The following is a 20,090-nucleotide window of genomic DNA, read 5'->3' on the forward strand; positions in this document are numbered from 1 at the left end:
CCAATCGGCCTGCAATGCGCAAAGACATATCCCGGTTGGTGGATTTATTGATGGATACGCTTGGTATAGGTTTACCCATTTAGGAGAGAAAAGTCCGTTCCAAGTGGGATGGTTTGGATGCCCTTTGAGTTTTGCTGCATAGTGTAGTAAAAGCATTTGTCTGCGTAGCTGAAGGGAGGTTTCATGTGCTTCAGCATATAGGCTGTGGACAGGTGATGTACGGTATGCCCCCAGTGCAAGACGAAGAGCACTGTGGTGCACAGGATCAAGCCAGCGTAAAGCGCTTTGTCTAGCAGAGCTATAAACTACAGAACCATAGTCTAGACATGAATGTATTAGCGCATGGTACAACTGTAATAGTGTATATCGGTCAGCTCCCCATGTTGTGCCTGATAGAACTCGTAAAATATTTAGCTTTTTTAGACAGGTAATCCTGAGTGTTTTTATATGTTCCAGGAAGGTGAGTTTTTGGTCAAGTATCACACCAAGAAAGCGGACACTAGGGACAACTGGTATGATTTGATTTTCTAGTCGAAGTTCTGGGTGTGGATGTAGATTACGCTTCCTGCAAAAGTGTATACCGACAGTCTTTTGGGTTGAGAGGCGAAACCCATTGCTTTGGGCCCATTTTGCTATTTTGTTAATTGTACATTGCAGCTGTCTCTCTACCATTCGCATATTAGGCAAATGGCAGGCGATACTAAAGTCATCGGCATACAGGGTAGTGGAGATTGTTTGTGGCAGGTCCTGTGTTATTGAATTCATTTTTATATTAAAGAGGGTAGCACTTAGTACTGATCCTTGTGGCACTCCTTCTTCCTGTATGAACTTTGAAGATAAGTGGTTGTGAAATCGAACTTGGAATGAGCGGTGTTGAAGGAAGTTTCTTATAAACTGTGGTAGGTGTCCGCGTAGTCCCAGATCGTATAGATTTCGCATTATACCATATCTCCAGGCAGTGTCAAACGCTTTTTCAATGTCAAATAGGACCATCGCAAGATGTTCTTTGCGTACGAAGGCGTCACGGATGTTTATTTCTGTCTTAATCAAAAGGTCAAGAGTGGATCTACCTTCACGAAAGCCACACTGCACTGGATTCATAAGGTTATTTCGAGCTAGAAACCAGGATAACCGAGCGTTGATCATTTTTTCCATTACCTTGCATATGCAGCTGGTGAGTGCAATAGGTCGATAATGCTGCGGATTTGAAGAATCTTTTCCAGGTTTTGGAAATGCCAAAACATAAGCATGCCGCCATTTGTCAGGAAAAGTGTTTTCTTTGAATATTCTGTTGTAGAGCAATAAAAGTGTTTTGGGTGCGGGTTCAGTAAGTTTTGCTATCATTATGTAATGTATTCCATCTGGCCCTGCTGCACTGAGTTTAGTGGAGGCTAGAGCATGATGTAATTCTGACATTGTAAAAGGGAGATTATATGCAGCACTGGATGTTGATTCAAAATTAATTGAGTGTTTTTCAGCTTGTGCTTTGAGTGTCTGGAATTGTGGCGAGTATGATGTCACAGCTGATATTTCCATGAAAGATCTACCTAGAGCGTTTGCAATCTCCTCTGGCTTTGTAATATCAGAGCTATTTACATTCAGAATGGGACAGTTGACACTTGGATGTTTTGCATACATACGCTGTATTTTGGCCCAAATTGTTTGGGTTTTTGTCGTTTTTGTAATTGTGGAAGCGAAACGCCTCCATGCTTCCCTTTTGCTGGTCTGTCTAACTCGTTTTGCTTTTGCCCTTGCCTTTTTAAAGCAGATGAGGTTTTCTGTTGTTGGAAACTTTCTGAAGATGTTCCATGCTCTGTTCTTCTCTTTTTTTGTGGCACTACATTCATTATTCCACCACACTTTAGAGCGGGCCGATATTTTAGTGGATCGTTTCGGAATTGCTTTGTCCGCTGCTTGCAGTATTTTGTTAGATATATGTTCTACTGCCAAGTTTATGGGTGTTTGTTGGACTTGTTTTTCTTCTAGTGTAGCCAGCTGCTTGTACGTATCCCATTCAGCTTTGGAGAATATCCATTTTGGAATTCGGTAAAAAATATGGGGAACGCTTGTATCAATGTGGCATATCACAGGGTAATGATCACTGCCCAGTGGGTTGCTATGAATAGTCCATCTGAACAGAGGGTATATGGTTGCTGAGCATAAAGAGACATCAATAGCTGAGGTAGATCCTGTAGGAAGATGCGTATAAGTGTGCGCTCCATTATTGAGAGTTATCAGATTGTGTTGATCAAGTAATTTTTCGATAGTTTTTCCACGCTTGTCCAGGTTATGGTTTCCCCATAGCAGATGGTGACTATTCAGGTCTCCTAGGATACAGTAGGGTTTGGGAAGCTGGATCACTAGTTCTTCTAATTCAGCATAGCTTATGTTTTGGTTAGGTGGTAAGTATAATGAGACTATGGTTAAATCAAAGTTGACATTGATTCGTGCAGCAACTGCTTCAAGATTTGTCTTTAGTGGGATTGCTTTTGAGGGTATCTGGGAGTTGACGATCAGCGCTACTCCTCCATGTGCAACGTTGTTCAGATTGTGGGCAACACGATCTTGCCGATGCATTATGTATTTCTGAAGGGAAACAATTGTATTTGGTGTTAGATTGGTTTCTTGTAGACAGAAGGCAACAGGATCATACTGCGAAAGGAGATCTCGGATGTCAGCCAAATTACTGCGATAGCCTCTGCAGTTCCATTGTAAGAAAGTAAGCATTATTTTGGTTTAGTGGAGCCCTCAATTTGTTTTCGAGGTGCAGAAGGTTTAGATCGCTCAAGTTTACCTTTTCCCTTCTTTGGGAAATAAGGTTTCGCTGTATCCATCTCCTCTTCAGTAAACAGTTCTAAAACCTGTCCATCTTGGTTTGAATTATCTTCTGAATCCATGTAGTCTGTTTGGTTTGAGTCGGGAGTGGTAGACACTGTAGTATTTTGCTGTTGAGTGGCATCTGGTTGTATTGTGATCAGTGTATTTATTGCTTTGCTTTGTTTGCTTTTTGTTTGGGGTATTGGCACTGGGGACAATATTGACTTTGCCCATTCAGCTAGTGACTTTGTTGGTGGTATAGTTACCTCTGTTTGGGTATCAATTGATACGTGATTTTTGGTTATTTGGGCATAACTTGGCTTGTTAGTATTTAGAACTGGTAAAGATTTTTTAGCTTCTTGGTAGGTTACATTATGTTCAGTTTTGTATCGCTGTATCTGTTTTTCGCGTTTCCAAAATGGACACTCCTTCGAATACGCCGGATGGGCTTCTTTACAGTTAATGCAGTTTGGAGTTGTGTTAGCGCAGTCACTTGTAGAATGTTCAGTGGATCCACATGTGGCACAGGCAGCTGCTCCTCTGCAGACCGTGTGAGTGCCCAAATTTCTGGCACTTATAGCAGCGTAATGGATTTGGTATGTATGGTTTAACTCGGCAGTTAAGGTAACCGGCTTTGATCAATGTTGGTGGTTTAGGATTATCAAAAGTAAGGATTATATTCCGGGTAGGAACTAGTACATTATCCTTCTTCGTGAGAATTCGCCTTACATTGATGATTCCTTCTTCTCGTAATTCTTGTTTGAGTTCTTCATCTGACAAATTGATGAGGTCTCACTCAGTGATGACACCTCTTGACGTGTTCAAGGAAACATGCGGTGAAACGCTGACCGAAATTCCACCAAAGGATTGTAATTTTTGTAGTTCAGATTGTCTGGCAGTGACAACTTCAACCAATAGGTCTCCAGATCTTAATCGACAAACTGTCTTGGGAGTACCTATTAAGCTTTCTAGGCATTTTTGCACTAGGAAAGGGGAGAGTTTTCCAACTGGTTGTTCTTGAGTTGAATGTATAATCAAAAAGGTTGGGGTTCGGATTCTGCCTACGTCAGTCTTTTGACGTTTTGCTGCGACAGAACCAGACTCCTTCTTGTTAGTATCTTGCCTTGTCAGAGTTTCTTCTGTGTACCCAGTGTTTTTCTGGGTTTTATGGACTTCTTGCTCCATTTCGCCCTGGAAGGGAGACCTTTTCCCCTCCAGGTTACCGGCCCCACCACGTGGAGGCAGGAGCAGTGCCACCTTTGTAACCAAGCGGTAGTGGGTTAGTAGTAATATGCAAAGAAAAAAGGGGAAAAAAAGAAAGAAGGTTACTTTTCCTCCTGTTCAAGTAAAGTGATTTCTTTACTGAAGCTTATTTAATTGATTGTTAGTGTAACGCTGTAAATAAAGAAGACGATTTTACTTATTCAAGAGAGCGCAATTCACTGGCAAAGACACTTGATCACAAAATCGCTTGGCACCTGGGGCCTTGGATGGACATACACAACTCCAGATACTGGAAGGCGGTACTGTAACCGGTGCATGCTACTGCACTGAGATAATCCTTCCCCATGTGCATCTGCTCCAAGGTGCCATTGGCCCCGAGTTCGTGTTTATGGATGATAACGCCACACCCCATTGCACTGCAGCTGTGACATGCTTTTGGAAAGTGAGGACATCGTTTATATGGATTGGCCTGCCCGTTCCACTGATCTAAATCCCATCGAAGACATATGGGACTCTGTGGGGAGATGCCTAGCGGCGTATCCACACCCACCAGAAAATGTTCACCAGCTGAAGATGGCGCTGACAGAGGAATGGATGATGTTACCGCAAAAACTTATCAACAACATTGTTCTAAGTATAGACAGGCAGTGCAAAGCCTGCATTGACATTAGAGGTGGCCATATCTCCTACTGAGGACCACCTCTTCCCTTTGTTCCATCTTTTGGCAGTGATGCATCTGTATCATGGCAGCCAGTGCTATGTTGTCATTTTTGAATAAAGCCCCTCTGTACCATTTTGTTTCTGTTGTTGTGTCGGTGTTGTTTCCTTCATTTCTGTACCTCACAAGGTTCCTTTGGTATGCTTTTCCCATATCCAGGCCACTCCTATGAGAAGCTACAGGTGAAAATCTGACTGGTCCTTAAATTTTGTACACCAGTGTAATAGGTACACTAATCTCCCAATGACGACTTATAACGCCAGTTCTTGTCGCTTATTTACGACTTGCAAAATATCTGTTTATACCTATTCTAGTTATTATTTGAATTTTATGATTTCTGGTTGATTTGTTTTTTTTTTTAAATTTGGAGTCTTGAATTTGGTGTCCCAGTTAATCCAGGTTAGCCCGGTTTCACCTGGTAATTCGAGAGTCTGCTGTACTTTATTATTACCATATTTAATGTTGGTAATGTATTATTGTATGTTTAATTTATTAATTAAACTTTATTATACGTATGTACGTTCAAGAAACTCTTGTTATATATGAGGTCATCAGGTGTTCGCTTATATCCACAGTAGGTCTTGGAACATATCCCCTGTGGATACGGGGGTCTTACTGTATGTATATTGCATGAGCATTATGACTGAAAGTATTTTGAACTAGGAAGATATAGTGAAGAGTAATCAGCATGCTGTAAAATAAGGGATATAAGGACCTCTAAGAAGCATCTATTAGAAAAGCTACTGAAAGTTGATAAAGCCCAAGAATGGATGTATACATCCTTTTATACTTGTGTAATGTTGTTATCAAAGTAAGAACTTTCAGTATTAATAGATCAAATTCAATGGAATTCCACCATTTTCACTACAGATTTTAGCTCATCCAAAACAAGAATTTCTCATGTAATCTTAATTTTCCCAAATGTATCTTTTTGTGTATCAATGAAGAATTCTTTTTACATTTGTTTATATAAAATAAAAACTTTGCTTCTATAAAACTACACATCTGTATTTAAATGCTTAACATGTAAATTATATCATGTACAGTTTTAAAACTAACATCTTTGAATTCTTTTGTAACAAGCATTTGTAAAATTTCCTAACATTTGATTGCTCTAATTAATATGCATAAGAGATGAATTAACATTTTGAACAAAAACTTTACTAGTATTAAATATCAACTCACACTTATTATTAAACTAATTAATATAGTTTCAACATAAATGCTATTACATTTTAACAATCTTTTATACAATTTCTACTTTATCTTTATTCCATTTCTTTTTCCATTTGTGCAGTGGCACTTCTCTCTCATTCACTATCAATTACTTATGCTTGTTACATTAGTCTAACTGTTCAGTAAGAAATGATTTTGACAGAGATATATATATATATATGCGCTAAAGCAAATCTGTCATTTAAGTGACAATTAAATATATCAATCAATCTCATGTAGAATGACTTTCCTACACTGGTTAGATAGATGGATGGCAGTAAGAAAGATGTAAGAGGGAGGCAAGGTAGATGTAAGAAATAACTTTGACATTATGTACCTAAACTTCAGTAAAGCTTTTGATACTATTCTCCAAGAGAGGTTATTATATAAACTGGAACAAGCTATGACTGCAGGGAAGATCCTTAGTTGTATCACAAGCTGCGTGAAGAATAGAAGACAAAAGATAATGATAATTAAGCATTCTTTAGAGTGAACCGACATAGCAAGTGGAATCCCTGGGGAACTAAGTGCTTTCTAATCTTCATTAATGACACTGATGATGGAGCACAGGGAAAGTCATCAAAATCTCTTAATGTCTTGAAGGTTGGAAGGCTAATTAATGGCCAGCCCCAGATCCCCAGATGATACTGCTTCAAATAACTTGGACCAGCTACAAATTTGGCATGGGATATGGAAATTATAGTTTAATGCTACTAAATGTAAGGTCTTGCACCTGAGGAACAGAAACCCAGGAGTAACTTGCAAACTAAGGGGGTGCTGTCAAAGAACAAAAACAGAATAAATCACAAAAAAGGCTTAGAGGTTATGATACAAACAAAAAACCATGAAGTTTACTATCAACCATAAAGAGGCGACTAGGATGGGAGTGTCCTTTCATTATTTATCAGACTGTTTCAAGTAGGGAAAAAGATTTCATTATTTCTCTGTAAAGGATAATAGTGAGAGAGCATTTGGAATATTACATTCAGGTCTGGAGACTGTCTAAAAAAAGACAACTTTTAGGGACCAAAGAAAGGTGAGGAGTACTAACTGTTCTATAAGGAGCAGCATAGAAGATACAGACTGCAAAGGTTAACAAACAGACATTTCAGGGAGACCTTGACTGAGGTGCTGTTGTTATTTGTTTTTTAGGAGCATTAGCAACTAAGGCCATATTGCTCCGGGATATGCGGTGGTCATTCCCTGATCTTTCCGCATCCTCCATATTTGGTGGCGACAGGCTCGAACCCCGGTCTAATCAAGAAGCGTGTGCTACACACTGCTGCTCCTTCCCACCTGGCTACGGAGGTGCCGACTGAGGTGCAGTAGGGCCTTGATCAGTAAAATGAACAAGGGAGATATATTTTCATTGGTCAGAGTAACAAAAACCGCAGAGCATAAATATAAAATCTGGAGCAACAGAACTGAATGGTCACTTTCTGGCAATGGGTAAAGTATGAGTGAGTGAGGATTTCTTTTTTTTGGATGTGCAGGAAAAAACCTGCATCATTTAGCCATTCTAATATGTACTAAATAAAAACAGAGCTAGATTCAAATTAAACCTTAATTTAATTTGTACCTACTTTTTTCACAACTTCCATAAATTTAAACCCAAATTAAAATGCATATATGTTTCAATGTTGGCTATCAAATGTCCAAAAAAACATATTGCTGTCTTAATTTAGAACTCCTAAACCACGGATGGGAAACTATTGGTGGGTATGCCACAAGTGGCAGTATAGAAAAATATACAGGCACACAGCCACCAATATAGTTTACATTATAAATAAGTTTTTTGTTTTTTTTTTTTCATTGTTTTTATTGTCTGTCAGCCACATCTGGCAGCAAAAATATAAGTGCAATTGTGTGCAGAATTATACAGCAACAAAGTTCTCAATGGAAACTTAAGTATTGTTATCTTTTTAATAACAACCCTTTTCAATAATCATAAAGATCACTTACTAATTTTACTCAAGTTTCCCCCCCCCCCCATGGCATCCAAAAATTGCTAAATTTTTCAGCTTAAAAGGTTTGCCATCGCCGCACTAAGCAAAAAGACGAGCATAGCTAATCAAGTAATACCTACTTCTATTATAACAGTAGGATTAATCCCACTATTCTTGTAATATATTAGCTAATGTCAAAACTACTATACCACCAGGTCTACTGCCATCAGAGGGAATGGGGGGGGGGTTAAGAGCCCAGACAATTTGCTTGGCATAGTTGTTTGAGCACAGGGGCCCTTTTGTGAATCTTGTAATCAGGGCCAGAATTTGTAGTTTTGCTACTGACTAGATTAATGTACAAACATCTGGGCATTGTACAGAGTCAAGTCAAATCAACTTGCAGAGTTCTAAGAGCATTCCAGCCAATGAAAATTATTACTTTTGGTATAATAAGAATAAATTTAAGGTAATTAAAATAAAATTATCATCTTAGTGATACCTGAATAGCTGTAGATTTGCTGTATACAATTTCTTCATCAATTCCTACTGCTGACACCAAAGCATCCATTTTTCCTAAGCCATTGCTGTCACTGGCTGCATTCTATGGAAAATAATATACTAAGTACTGATGCAAAAACAAAAATAATAATAAATAAAATCTGGATTATACATAAAATAACATGTTCATTTTGTTTTTATTGAAATGGCATAAAAGTACTGTCCTCTGTAACAGTATAGAAGTTTCACCATTTGTCACTCATCTGGAGGTGTCTGAGTTTAATTCCTATTTGCAACTGGAAGAATTTTCTAGTCCCCATCATTGAGCCTGTAGTTAACTGATCTTAGGTAGTAGTAGTAGTAGTAGGCAAAACCCCACTCCTGAGGGTTATCCCAGGTTTTTCAGTCTACAAAACATGCAAATCGGCCTGTAAACACATCTATATGTCCACATTATAATTAACTGTTATGTTAGCTAATGTTTTTATGGTATTATGTTACCAATGTGAACATACACAGTAGATGTGTATTTGTATTGTTAACATAATTTTGCCCAGAAAGTACTATTCTTTTTCTCCATCAAAATTTATTCAAAAAATTGTGGAACTTATAAAATTTCTGCAACATTTTTATCTCGTCTACCTGCTCAGCATCAAATCATCCAAGTCTCACAATCTTAAACAAAGTGTTAATGATCTTGCCCTCAAAGGAGCTGCCTTAAACATCTCCATTCTTGGAAAGATGAAGGCACTCCACAGACTATCCTTTTATCTCCGGCTAACAAGGGTAAATCAGAGAGGCAAGATGTATAGGATGATGAATTGTCAAGGCACTCTGTAATCTCACATAATGAAAAATTACACTGTAATAAAGTTATTCGCTAGGTTGAGAATGCCAGACTAAATCATGAAAGCCTTTGGCTAAGAGTGCAAAGAAATCTTTGCTTATGTGAATATAGAAGAAAAGGAGCAAATGATATTGTTCACTTGACATCAAAATAATAACAATGACTTAGAATATATTACTGCTGATAAGCTGAATAAATATTTTGAATCTGCATTCACAAGAAATGAGATTTTGGTCTAAACATAATCATTTAATAAGTAATACCAATAGCTAATAAAAAGTACATTCCCTCAGCCAGTACTCATCTGTAAAAATATCTTCCCAACTTTTTAAAATTATCAACAACTATTAATAAGTTTTAGACCCACTTCAGGCAGTGATTCCTCACAACAGCCAAATGTTCCGGTAACTTCCAGAAATAAGGGACAACATTAACAGATTCACAATAATGCACATTAATGTTACTATACAGGCAGCAAGAATTTAAAACATATCTTTAAACCAACTGACCTCCCCTGCCTCAAAATTATCAAGAGATTCAACCTACATACTGAACTGTTAACTGCAGTAAGTTTTATTAGCATTAGCAGAGGCATATAATGCAAGAAAGCAAGCTTATACAGCATCAGCCAAAATAAAAAAAAAAAAAACTTCCCATTTCGCCCATCCATTCACTCCAAAACTTTGTCCACTTCTTCCTTGAATTTATTTAAACTTTCAACTTCCACGACAGATGCAAGTTTGTTCCAACAATCAACAACCTGCTAGCTAAAGGCAAATTTCTGCACATCTATTCAACAACTGTCTTCTTCAGTTTATGCCCCATGTTTGTAATCAGAGCAAGAGGAAGAATTCCATCAGCATTGAGCCTGCTCAATCCATTCAAGGCCTTATACACCAAAATAAGATCACCTCACAGGATATAGCTTCCAGAAGCTGCAATTTGCAGAACTTAAGCTTTTCTTGGTAACAGCAACCCTTTGTTCCACTCACCAATCTTGTGTCCCTTCTCTGTACTCATTCCAGCAACTAATTTTACTCAAAAACTATCCTTCCTAAAATGAGGCTTCCAGACCTGTACACAGTATTCAAGGTGTGGCCTGACCATCACCTTATACAAGGGGATAATTTGGAAGGAAGGAGAGGTTATGCTGTCAGTTAAGAAACAGAAAATCTAAGGAAGTGCATCCGGTTGACATAGATGGACAGTGCAATGTTGAGTCAGTTTGGTATGACATAAGCACTGGGAAAGCAAAAATGAGGGTAGTAGTTTGTTATAGGCCTAATGACCCTGATGAGTACAATGAACAATTACACAGAGAAATAAAATGGGCCAGTAAATCAGAATGTCTTATAATGAGGTATTTTAACGTCACAGATATTGACTGGAACTTGTGGGTTGGTCACTCACACACTAGCAAGGCTTTTGTAGATTTATTGGATGATTGTTTTCTACAGCAGCATGTTTGAGAGGCAATAAGAGAGAGTAATACTCTTGATCTGATTATCAGAAGTGATTATTCATGCATTAAGAATTTACAGATAAATTAGGAACCACTAGGTGACAGTGAACACAGTGTACTGGTGTGGAATTTACTTAAAGATTAACTACCATCAGGGGTTTTTGCTTTCGTAAAGGCGACTACAGTGGTCTCAGAGATTTTTTATATTCTATACAGTGGGACCAACTGATGATGTTACCAACAGGAAATTATAAATGAGAAGCATTCAAGGAATTAATCTTGAAAGCTACTAGGCTTTTCATACCAACTAAGAAATACTGTTCTAGGTTTAGGCATAAATGGATTTCAGCTGAACTAATGAATGAGACTTGTGGCAGAGAAGAAAAATGCATGGGATGCATATAAATTATCAGGCGACACAGACGTCTATGTTAGTTTTAGGGTAGTCTGTAATCAAGTCACAAAGGAGGTTAGGCAAGTGAAGGCTGATTATGAGACATCTTTGGTGAATGATGCATAAGAAAAACAGCAGACTTTACTTATATAAACTATAAAATGAAGGGGATGAATGAGATTGGTCCAATTGATATCGATGGTTTCATTACAGATGACCTTGCTCTGATAGCTGATAAACTCAATGAGTATTTTGCATCTACATTTGCACAAGGAGTTATTCAGGGAGGGGAAGGCCAGAAGTTTATCAAACTCTAAAAGGGAGTTAAATGATTTTGTAATAACTGAGAGTAAAGTGGAGGAGAAATTGTTGAAGTTAAACATAAGAAAGGCACCTGGGTTGGATGAGATCTATCCTGTTATATTAAAGGAGGCGGCAAAGGAAGTAAGCAAACCCTTAGCCATAATTATGAAAGCATCACTGGCTATGTGAAAATGTATCTCCAATTCACAAAGGAGGATCAATGGGTGATACAAGTAATTACAGATCTGTTAGTTTAACTTCTGTTATGGGAAAAATAATAATCATCTAGACAAAACTGCCATAATAATTCAGACACAGCATGGGTTTGTTAAGGGGACATCTTGTCTGACCAACATGATGGGATACTATGATGTAGTCACAAAGGAACTGGACGCAAAAAAATAATTTTGATATCATATACTTTGATACTGTTGCAGATGGAAGACTGCTGTGCAAATAGCAGTAGTATGGCATTAAGGGAAAATTGCTACAAGGGATAAAGGGATGGTTGAGTGGGAGACAGCAGAGAGTGGTAATAAACAGACACTGCTATACATGGACTAATGTTATTAGTGGTGTCCTCACGGTTTGGTATCAGGCCCGTTGTTGTTTTGGATATTTATCAATGATATTGATGAAGGTATATCAGGCTTAATGTCAAAGTTTGCCGGTGATACAAAGGTTGGGTTGTTAATGAAAGTGTGCTACTGCAACAGGATCTAGAAAAGTTGGGCAGATGGGCTGAAAAGTGGCAACTGAAGTTTAACATTGACAAACGAAAAGACTGGATATGGGTAGCAGTAACTCTAGAGAAATATACCAACTGTGTAGTGTTACACTCATGAGTAGTGGACAATGAAAGAGTCCTGGAGGTAATTGTGCAGTCATATATGAAGTTTTCTGTGCAGTTTTATGTGGGACAATCTCTTTGCTAGTTGAAATTCACAAGTAAAACATTGAGATAAGATCAGAATAGGCAATCTTAACACAAAGTAATGCTAAATTTCATGTAATTAAAGAAAAATCACACTTTAATCAACCCAAAAATACTCAACACTGCATACAATCAGTGTTGAGTTTTGTGGAGGCTTCATATCCAAGACAGCACCTTTAAGTTAATAGGAACAGGGATAGAGTCAATAGCAGCCAATATTCAAAACCCTCCCCTAAGAGCTAATATCACTCCTAGCAATAGTCCAGCTATTGAGTACAACTAGTTATATAAACAAGCTGCTCCAAGTTTATGATAGAGCCTCAACAAGAAGGGCAGCAGCATCATTGCTTAATTTGACAATAAACATTTGTCTTAGGGAAGCTTCATTCCTTCCTGATGCAGCAAGAGGCTTCAGCTCACTTTAGAAGTGACAGCATTATCCATAAAGTAAACCTAAAATTATTAATATCGTTTTTATATCTTCTAGCTGCCATGCTTGATATAGTTTATACACCAAAAACAGTAAAACTTGTAAATTTAAAATTTTATTACAATTGTATTAGTGTGAAATTTTGTATTCCTCCATTATGATATTGTTTCAATCTCCATCATTAATTATAAAAGTTTAGTCATAAAAATTCTTTACAGCACCATGTACCTCAAAAAACACCCACTGCTATATTAACTTTCCTTAGTTTGATTTCCTGTTTTTTTTTTGTTTTTTTTTTTAAGCGGATGGCCTCTTAGTAACTTTGTGCCAAAATGGTGTCATAATCATGTCAAATTTTATAAGTTAACCATGTTAAACCTATATGAAAATAATGGTAAATAAAATTCATAAATTTATGAACCTTCAGAAATGTCACTGGCCATGAGATCACATATTTCTTGTGATGGTAAATATGTGAAAATATTTAATATATATTTCAGTCAGTATGCTACACTACTGTACTTGTCTGTAAAGGAATGTGGCCCACATGCCCATGAACCAATGGTGCAGTACGAGCCTCCTAAATTTGATACTGCTGCTCTAGTAAATCAGAAAAGTATCACTTTATCATTCAGAGAAACTTGGTGGGGAAAAGTACGTAAGATATAATTTTATATCCAAATTTGAAAAAAAATGGCATCTGTCAAATACCACTTATTTTTGTGGACAAGTTCCAGTCTGCATATGCAAAATAGGAAACTAATAATAAATTACAACTAGCTGCATGATTGAACTGACTCAGCAACAAACTGAAAAAATAAAAATGTTCAGTGTCCAATAATCAATAAATTACCACTTTTTTTTTTTTTTTTTTTTTTTTTTTAAGAATTGAAGGCAAATATAGCAGGACTCCTGGTACTAGTGCTTAGTACACACTAAAAGATGGCCAAGTATTTCTGTATTAGTGTGAAAAATCAAGATTTTATAAGTGGGGAGACAAAAAAAAAATAAGCTAATTTTACTTTATCAAATGCAGTTCCCGTATAGCCATTCCACAGTAAAAGAGTCAAAAGTATGAATACACGCTAAATTATTTAGGAAATAATAATGCTGAATAAATTTATTTTTAACTTAAATCTTAATGGTTGTTTCTATATATTTCTGCTTGTTTAACTGCAATTTGTTCGACGAAAATGTGCTCTAATCAACAAAAAAAAAAAAAAAACCTCACACCTTTACTGGACTCGTGTTGCATGTGTGTGCATACCCACACACACACACAAATTTATTATATCACTCATGGCTACATAATTCCTGCACCAAGTTATCACTTTGGTGCAGATTTTTTTTTTTTTCCTTTTCTAATTGTCAGTTGCAGAATATAATTCTCGTTTTGTTTTCTTTTTGCAATTACATTCATAAAATAATGGTGGCAGAATCGCTTGCATAACCTAAGGTTCACATGCACTTCGTTGTTACAAGTCCCTCGTTCCAAAACTTGTGAAATGATGACAGTACACGTTATTATGTCCTGATAGAGTACCCTAATTAATTAAAAGGTGACAATACTAAAAAAAAGATACAAAACACGTAATCGTGCTGACAGCGAAAACCAAGTATAATATATATTTTAAAATGCATTCATTATATGAGATTATCACTGGTAGTTCAAGTAACACGAGGAACATTGCTTTTTTTTTTGTCAATTTATCTTTAAAAAATAAATAATGTAAAATTTTAAACTCGCTATTTACACCACATGGAGATTCATTTATACATTACTGCTAGATCTAAAGCAAATATTTACCCTCCATGCTGAATAAAGTCTTCTCATTCGCCTATAAAAAGCATCTTTATCAACGTTTAAATTCGCCATAACGTCATGTATAAGCTTGCAAATGGCGGAGCACAGCTTAGTATACAAAAATGGCGGGATTCGAAATCAAAGACGCCCGTAAGATTAATTTTAATACGGAGCGAAAGGGGTATTATATGCCGAAAACTTTAGAAATAATACAATTAAAATCTTAAGGAATGAAATAACTGAACATAAAAATTGCGAAATAAAAGGCCCCGGTGACATATATTTCTTCCATAGCCACTAACAAATTACAGTGCCACAACCCAACTATCAGAACCTAAACCGGATTGTGTAGAATAATTTCAAAAACATAATACAATGACATTTATACCACAGTGTGTCAAATGTGCCATAAACATTTATCAATCTCTTGAAATATAGTTCTGTATTATTCTCAACTTCTTTATTGTCATCCTCTGCAGCCCAATTTTTTTTAAAAATTCTTTGTAACATTAGTGTAATATCGGAAATTCATCCAATATGAAATATATATGAATTATCAGAATTCCTTTAAAATAACATCACGCCATTATTCTTAAGACATTTTGCTACCCGTATAAAAAGTTACATTTATTTATTATTTTTAAATGGCATGTTCATTCGTCTTTTGATAAATATAAAAGTACGAATGAACTATTGCACTGTTGTACTATATATACATTTAGTACAATAGGGGAGATAATTAAAACAAATATGAATATCAGTGATATTTCTATAACTGGCAATAACAGTAATCATTTCAATTCAACCAGCAATTGAAACGCGCGCAACCGAGAGAAAAACCATGCTAGGTTTTAGCATTAGCAAAGGCACATTATGCAAGAAAGCAAGTTTAAAGAGCATCAGCCAAATAAAAATAAAAAACACTTTTCATTTCACCATTCCACTCGGTCCAATTGTTTTATAGTTCTGCCTTAAATCTGTTTAAACTATCAACTTCTGCAACGACAGATGGAAGCTTGTTCCAGAAATCAACCACCCACTGGCTAAAGGAAAATTTCGGCACATCTATTCTACAACTGTCTTTCCTCAATTTGAATTTATGCCCTATAAGGACTATTCTGAGCAAGAAGAAGAATCACATTAGCATTGAACAAGCTCAAACCATTCCAAGCTTTATACGCCTCAATCAGATCACCTCGCAGGTGCCTAGTCTCCAGACACTATTTTGAAAAACTTAAGCCTTTCTTCATAAGAACCACCCTTTGTTCCATTCACTAATCCTGTTGCCCTTCTCTGTACTCGTTCCAACAGCTGTACGTCCTACTAAAAAATAAGGACTCCAGACCTGTATACAGTACTCAAGATGTGGTCTGACCATTGCCTTATAAAATGGAATGAATCACTTACTTATCCCTTAGTTTCGTAATCTGAACAAGTGGAAGAATCCCATCAGAATTCAGCGTGCTCAACCCATTAAAGGCCTTATACACCTCAATCAGATCACCCCCTGAGGTACCTAGTTTCTAGCCACTACAATTTGCAGAACTTAAGCCCCTCTTGGTAAGAGGATCCCTTCATTGCCCTCACAATCTTGTTGCCCTTCTCTGTACACACACAAGCGAATCTACAATCTTCCTAAAATGAAGCCTCCAGAACTGCACGCAGTACCCAAGGCATGGGCTGACCATTGCCTTATACAGTAGAGTGTGTTTAGTGTCAAACGGCACCAGGGGATTCCCCCATCTCCGCATAGTATACATTGTTGGTGTGGAACAAAACACTGACAATGCCAGAAGTTTAAAAGTGTATGGGTTTTGTATGTGTGTAGTGTCGTGTACCATTGTTCGTCTGGTCATTTACTGCTGGGCCCCTAATGAGTTCCAACGTTGTCCACACTCTGCCCCGTGGAAGCAGACCAGGTATACCAGTGTTATAGTTATTTACTCTGGCAGGTCCTGCCACCTAATTTCCTGAGATTTCAGTGGTTAGGACCTAAAAAAAGAAAAAAAAAAAAACGCTATAGATAGGGGTCAGACAAAAGGATTACTGATTATGCAACTGATATTGTTATTAAGTTATTAGGTGTAGGCTCAGGCAATTTAGAGATGGTTCAGACGCTGGTTATAAGCTAGAGAAGGGGGAGGGAACTGAAGGCTGGGGGAAAAGACAGAGATAAGGGGTCCATAGAGAAGATGACCCCCAAATTAGTGGAGCAGGCCCATGTCCCACCAGAGGGAAAAGAGGTATGGCGAGGGGTCAGGCGACCAGGAGTAACCTCCCAACTGCCTGGATGGTGGAGAAAAAAGACCCACGCAAGGGGGCGCAGCAAAGAAAGCTTAATGGCAGCAGCTGAGCTGTGCTTTGGAGTGTCACGGCGGGGACGAAGGTCCCGTCCCATCTTGCCTTCTTTTTTAGAGTTTGGCAAGGCTGTCACATTTGGGACTGTTATATAATGTGTCCCGCCCGATGTATACTTGTCACTACGAGTTCTGAGCTTCCAGGTCTGGTCGTCAAGTGTGTGGTTATCACTAGACTGTGTCACTAGTACGGGTCTCATCGCGGATTTGTCCCTTTTGTTAAGTCAAAATTAGAGATGTATGTCCACTGCAAAAAAAAAAAAAAAACGCTACAGATAGGGGTCAGCCAAAAAGATTACTGATTATGCAACTGATCTCCATTTGGTCACTGGATCAGCAGAGCTGCAAAACATCACAATTTGTAAAGATTCTAAATCAGGAAGGCCCAAAACATGTTGCCATTCATAGAAAAGAGGTCCCATTTTGATTTGTAAAGAGTCTAAATCAGGAAGGTCCAAAACAGTGTTGCCATTCATGGAACAGGGGTCCCATCCGAATAACGATGGTAGTCATTGAGAGTCCAGCTTGAAATTGATTCAGCAGAGCTGCATAATATCACAGTTTGTAAAGAGTCTAAATCAGGGAGATCCAAAACAGTGTTGTCGTTCGTGAAACAGAGATCCCATCCCATTAACGATGGTAGTCTTGACAGTCCAGCTTGAATTTGGGCAAGACGAGTTAATCAGGTGTATGTTCGTTCCAGCGGTATGAGTATTCCTCTTGTGAAGAGCTCCTGGCAGTATTGTGAAAAGGCCTTGTACTCTCAGTCGCTGTCCAACAAGTAAGGCTCCTGGAGTTTGGATTGAAGTTAATTCTGGTAAACAGAATGCAGCGAAGGTCCTCATACAAAGGGCAGTAATACATTAGGTGAGACCAGCTCTCCACAATGGCAACGGGGATCAGCCATAATTCCAAGACTTGACAGTTTGGCTCCAGTGGATCCGTGACCTGTTACTATTGCCTAATATACGGAGGGACAATCACCTCCTTTTCCCTACTAGCAAAATTCCTGTATATCATTGACAAAACTCCATGACCCGCTCTTGCACCGGTCTGCATTGTTCAGAAAACTTCATATCTGACTGCACAATTACTCCCAGGACTTTTTCAGTTTCACCCACCCTAAGTGTAGTACCACACAGTTGGTATGTTCCTCTGGGGTTACTTCTACCCATATGCAATACTTTGCATTTGTCAATGTTAAACTTCAGTTGCCACCTCTCAGTCCATCTGCCCAAATTTTCTAGATCCTGTTGCAGTAGCACACTGTCATTAACAACACTGCCAACTTTGTATCATCTGCAAACTTCGACACTAAGCCTGATATACCTTCATCAACATCATTGATAAATTGACAAAACAACAGTGGACCCAACACCGAACACTGTGGGATTCCACTAATAATACAGAATTAGTCCACGACGAGCAGCGCGCTTTGATTATTACCCTCTGTCTGCTCCCACTCAACCATCATTTTATCCATTGTAGCAACTTACCCTTAATACCATTCTGCTCCAAGTTGTACAGTAGTCTTCCATGCGTAACAATATCAAAAGCTTTCCTGAATTCCAAGTATATGACACAAAAATTATTTTTTGCATCCATTTCCTTTGTAACCACATCATAATATCCAATCAAATTTGCCAAACAAGACTTTCCCTTGACAGACCCATGCTGTGTCTGAACTATTGCTGCTGTCTTGTCTGGATGATATTTCAATGCATCTTTAACCAGTGACTACATTATTTTACCCGGAACAGAAGTTAAACTAACTGGTCTGTAATTTCTCGTGTCACCCTTCGTCTCCCTTTGTGAATTGGGGATACATTTGCACGTCTCTAGTCCGTGGGGACCTCCACTGAGTCCAAGGATATGTTGCGTGATGTTCAAGTGCATGATTTTACGTTGATGTGGGCAGCTGAGAGTTTGATGGGCCCCTCAATTTAAATACTTCTAGGGCATCCACCCTGTCCTTCAAGCTCTCATATAGACCCATAACAACGCTGAGTTGGCGCCTGATTTCATCACACTCCTTACATCGCGCACACACAAAGACATTCCCCATGGCAATACCATCCCTGACTGATCCACAAATTCAAAAGGCTGCGATTCAAATACAATTCAAAAGGCTGCAATTCAGAGGACAACCACCCTCCAAAGTTCTCCCTTAAGCCACAACACTCCCTATTAGCTTCAGCCTTTTGTTTTGCTGCTCTGGTCTGAGTAATGATTTCGATTCAATTTCAATACTAAAATTGTATCCCAAAGCAGTTATAACACTATATATATATATATATATATATATATATATTTCAGTATCATTTCCGAGTTAGATTATCTGACTTTCGTATCTCCTGTCAAGTTATATGTATTAATTTATAATGTTACATTTGTAAAATCTAGGTCGCTATATGTATTTAGATCAAAAAGTACAATTTAATTCTCAATGAGAAAAGAGTTTTTCATTCGACAGCAAGCAGACACATCGATCACTAAAAACGCAAAATTTACAGGAATAACATGAATTGTGATCTTGCTCGTGATGCACTTAAAACTTTACGACAATAACAACAAAAACATTGTCAGGTGAATAGTCGTAACATCAAATGTCCAGTGAGTCCCAAACATGCCTAGTCGGGTTGGATCGACTGAGTGGTCAACCCAAGACGACAGAGAATTCATTATTACATTCTTAAAACAGTTAGCAATGTTTTTTGGCCTTCTGGCATTGCAAGTTTTATTGTTCATTGACGCCGCAGTCAGCATTAGCATTAGTTGAGGCATATAATGCAAGAAAGCAAGCATATACAGCACAAAGCCAAAAAAAAAACCCTTCTCATTACATACATACGTTCACTCCAAAAGTTTGTTCGGTTCTTCCTTGAATTTATTTAAGCCATCCACTTCTACAACGACAGATAGAATTTGTTCTAGCAATCAACCACAGGCTGTTAATGGCAATCTTCCCACATCTATTTTACAACTATGTTTCCTCAGTTTGAATTAATGTCCCCTGAGGTTTGCAATCTGAACTTGATTAAATCAATCGCTAGTCTGCTGATCATCTGGATTGTGTTTCCAGGAAACATATTATTTAAGAAACTTATATAGTCCTACCCTGTTTGAAGAGGAAGCCGAGGG

At 37.9% G+C, this 20,090-nt stretch overlaps 1 protein-coding gene across 1 annotated transcript in view; it reads right to left on the bottom strand.

Annotated features, from left to right (window-relative positions):
* Positions 1-14,921, bottom strand: part of dre4 (SPT16 homolog, facilitates chromatin remodeling subunit dre4) — a 292,696-nt gene extending 277,775 nt beyond the window's left edge. Inside the window, exons 1-2 of the mRNA XM_090377621.1 lie at positions 14,596-14,921; positions 8,420-8,521 (exon numbers count right to left, since the gene is read on the bottom strand). Coding sequence (XP_090233747.1) covers positions 8,420-8,521; positions 14,596-14,664 — 171 coding nt within the window. The 5' untranslated portion in view covers positions 14,665-14,921. The remainder of the gene's footprint in view (positions 1-8,419; positions 8,522-14,595) is intronic.
* Positions 14,922-20,090: the final 5,169 nt, after the last annotated feature.

This window comes from Mastigoproctus giganteus, chromosome 7, assembly GCF_048544385.1.
Source record: "Mastigoproctus giganteus isolate SK-2022 chromosome 7, ASM4854438v1, whole genome shotgun sequence".
NCBI lineage: Eukaryota > Metazoa > Arthropoda > Arachnida > Uropygi > Thelyphonidae > Mastigoproctus > Mastigoproctus giganteus.